The sequence below is a fragment of the Topomyia yanbarensis genome, chromosome 3, assembly GCF_030247195.1.
Source record: "Topomyia yanbarensis strain Yona2022 chromosome 3, ASM3024719v1, whole genome shotgun sequence".
NCBI lineage: Eukaryota > Metazoa > Arthropoda > Insecta > Diptera > Culicidae > Topomyia > Topomyia yanbarensis.
In genome coordinates this window covers 232,467,052-232,469,289 of record NC_080672.1, presented here as the reverse complement: position 1 = coordinate 232,469,289, position 2,238 = coordinate 232,467,052, and the positions used below count along the sequence as shown (strand labels likewise).

At 40.8% G+C, this 2,238-nt stretch overlaps 1 protein-coding gene across 1 annotated transcript; it reads left to right on the top strand.

Annotated features, from left to right (window-relative positions):
• The first annotated feature begins 304 nt into the window (after positions 1-304).
• On the top strand, positions 305-1,012 carry LOC131687759 (uncharacterized). Its single transcript, XM_058971850.1, has one exon. The coding sequence runs from the start codon at positions 305-307 to the stop codon at positions 1,010-1,012; it is 708 nt and encodes a 235-aa protein (XP_058827833.1).
• The last annotated feature ends 1,226 nt before the right edge of the window (positions 1,013-2,238 follow it).

The window sequence follows — 2,238 nt, the reverse complement described above, 5'->3', positions numbered from 1 at the left end:
TCGATCCATGTCTCTACTATCGGATCGCAAAAGGAAAAATTTTGTTTATTGCTATCTATGTTGACGACGTATTCATTGTCTATAATGACGAAGCGCTTATGAATGAGATCAAGATTAAGTTGAGTGATACATTCCGCACTTGGGACCGATCAGCAGCTGCCTGGGAATTCGGATCACTCGCACAAAAAATTGTGTTGCGCTGGATCAGCAATCATACATTGAATCAATGCTCACCCGGTTTAACATGCAGGACGCCAAACCGGTTTCAACTCCATCCAATCCAAGTATAAAACTAACTATAGATATGACTCCGCAGACGTCAGAAGAAGCTAAAAAAATGAAACGAGTTCCATACCAGGAGGCTGTTGGAAGTTTGTTGTATCTAGCTCATTGTACCAGACCAGATATTATGTATGCAGTCAACCAATTAGGCCGTTACAACTCGAACGCTGGAACCAAGCACTGGGATGCAGTCAAACATTTGTTTCGATACCTACGAGGAACGTCTACAATGAAGTTGCAATATAAGAAACAAGGAAATATCGAGCTTGTAGGATACACCGATGCCAGCTGGGCTTCTGATTTGAACGATCGTAAGTCAACGAGCGGCTACATCTTCATGCTACAAGGAGGTGCGGTTGCTTGGTGCTGTAAACGACAACCAACTGTAGCGCTGTCATCATGCGAAGCCGAGTATATGGCGCTGGCGGCCACTGTTCAGGAAGCTTCGTGGTGGCGCGGATTGTTAGCACAATTTGGACAAGAGAAACCGATCGAAATACGCTGCGATAACCAAAGTGCTATTAGTATCGCCAAGAATGGCGGTTACACACCACGTATGAAGCATATTGATATACGCCATCATTACATCCGGGACGCTCTCGAACAGAACATCATCAAGTTGATTTATGTTAGCACCGATGAACAAACAGCGGACGGATTGACCAAATCTCTTGAACGCATTAAGCTGGAGCGAAATCGAACAGCGATGGGGATTAGCACGTCAGCTTAAGGGGGCGTGTTGAAGAATAAGCTGCGACTCGTCTAGTCGTATATCTGTGACCTCAGAGTTAAACATCGATCAAGAATACTGCTTATATTCGAATAAGCGTACATCGCTGTCAGATGTAGGAAATAGGTTTTCCCTTTTCATCTTTTACTTTTTAATAAACCTTTCACCACGTTACACGCGTTTATATTTTCACTGCGTCCCTATACTTACAATAACAACTACTATTTACAAAATGTTTTGTACAACTAATCCTAGGTTCGTCTTTAATACAGAAATACTGATGGATTTGACATTTCCCCTGCTGCGATCCGGTAATTCAGATATATAACACTCAAAGACTGCAACAAATCCCAAATACTGGCATTGATACCAAAATATTTAAATTTTAGATCAAGCCGAAACCCCAACACTACAACATACACTGAGTTTCTTACGACTCTCAATGCAACATAATTCCCAATGTAACTTCATGAATACTACAAGAAACAGGCTTATTGAGTTTCAGAACTACTCCAATCCTTACGTTGGAAATGTATCCCTTCACTCAATTTACCGCACAGTTTTGTCTTTTGAAAGCACCTCAGAGCTCTTCCCCGAATAAACACTTTCTACTAGACAAAACGCAGAACTGAACATTATAATTTCCTTTGCAGTGACTCGAACGCCGAAGTAGTTCAGCTAGTGAGAAATCTGCACATAATTCCCCCGAAAATATCCCCCGAAAATCCCCCGAAAATATCTCCCTAAATAATCATTTTGGTTATGTATTAACGCCGGATGTATTCCGACAATACGAACACATACCCTAAAATGACCACATATCCCATAAATCCGTCTTACGTTACATTTCCTATGTCGAAAAAAACTTTCGACAAAACCGAAATGCAACGAAAATGAAAAAGTGCCCAACCCTATTAAAGCTCTCATAAACTCACGCATACACTGAACTACCAACCCGCAACGAAGAGAAACGTCAAACTAAAAAATATTGCAAGTGATGTGTTGTGTTGTGTGTTAATTGTACATTTTCCAGGTAAATTACCAAATATTATAACGAAATGGCTCGAAAAACGTGCAGGAAATCGTTTCTGAAAGACGGATTACGTAATGGAAGGTGAGTGAACTAATTTTTGTTGTTTTTACTGTTTTTTTTTCAGGCTGAAACGGACCAACCAAAACAACAAAAACAAACCTCATTCGGATGAGAGGTTGGGATAAGTCCGGCT

Bases quoted from the DNA above. Each gene is read 5' to 3' on its own strand.
- LOC131687759 (XM_058971850.1), top strand. From the start codon at position 305: ATGACTCCGCAGACGTCAGAAGAAGCTAAAAAAATGAAACGAGTTCCA.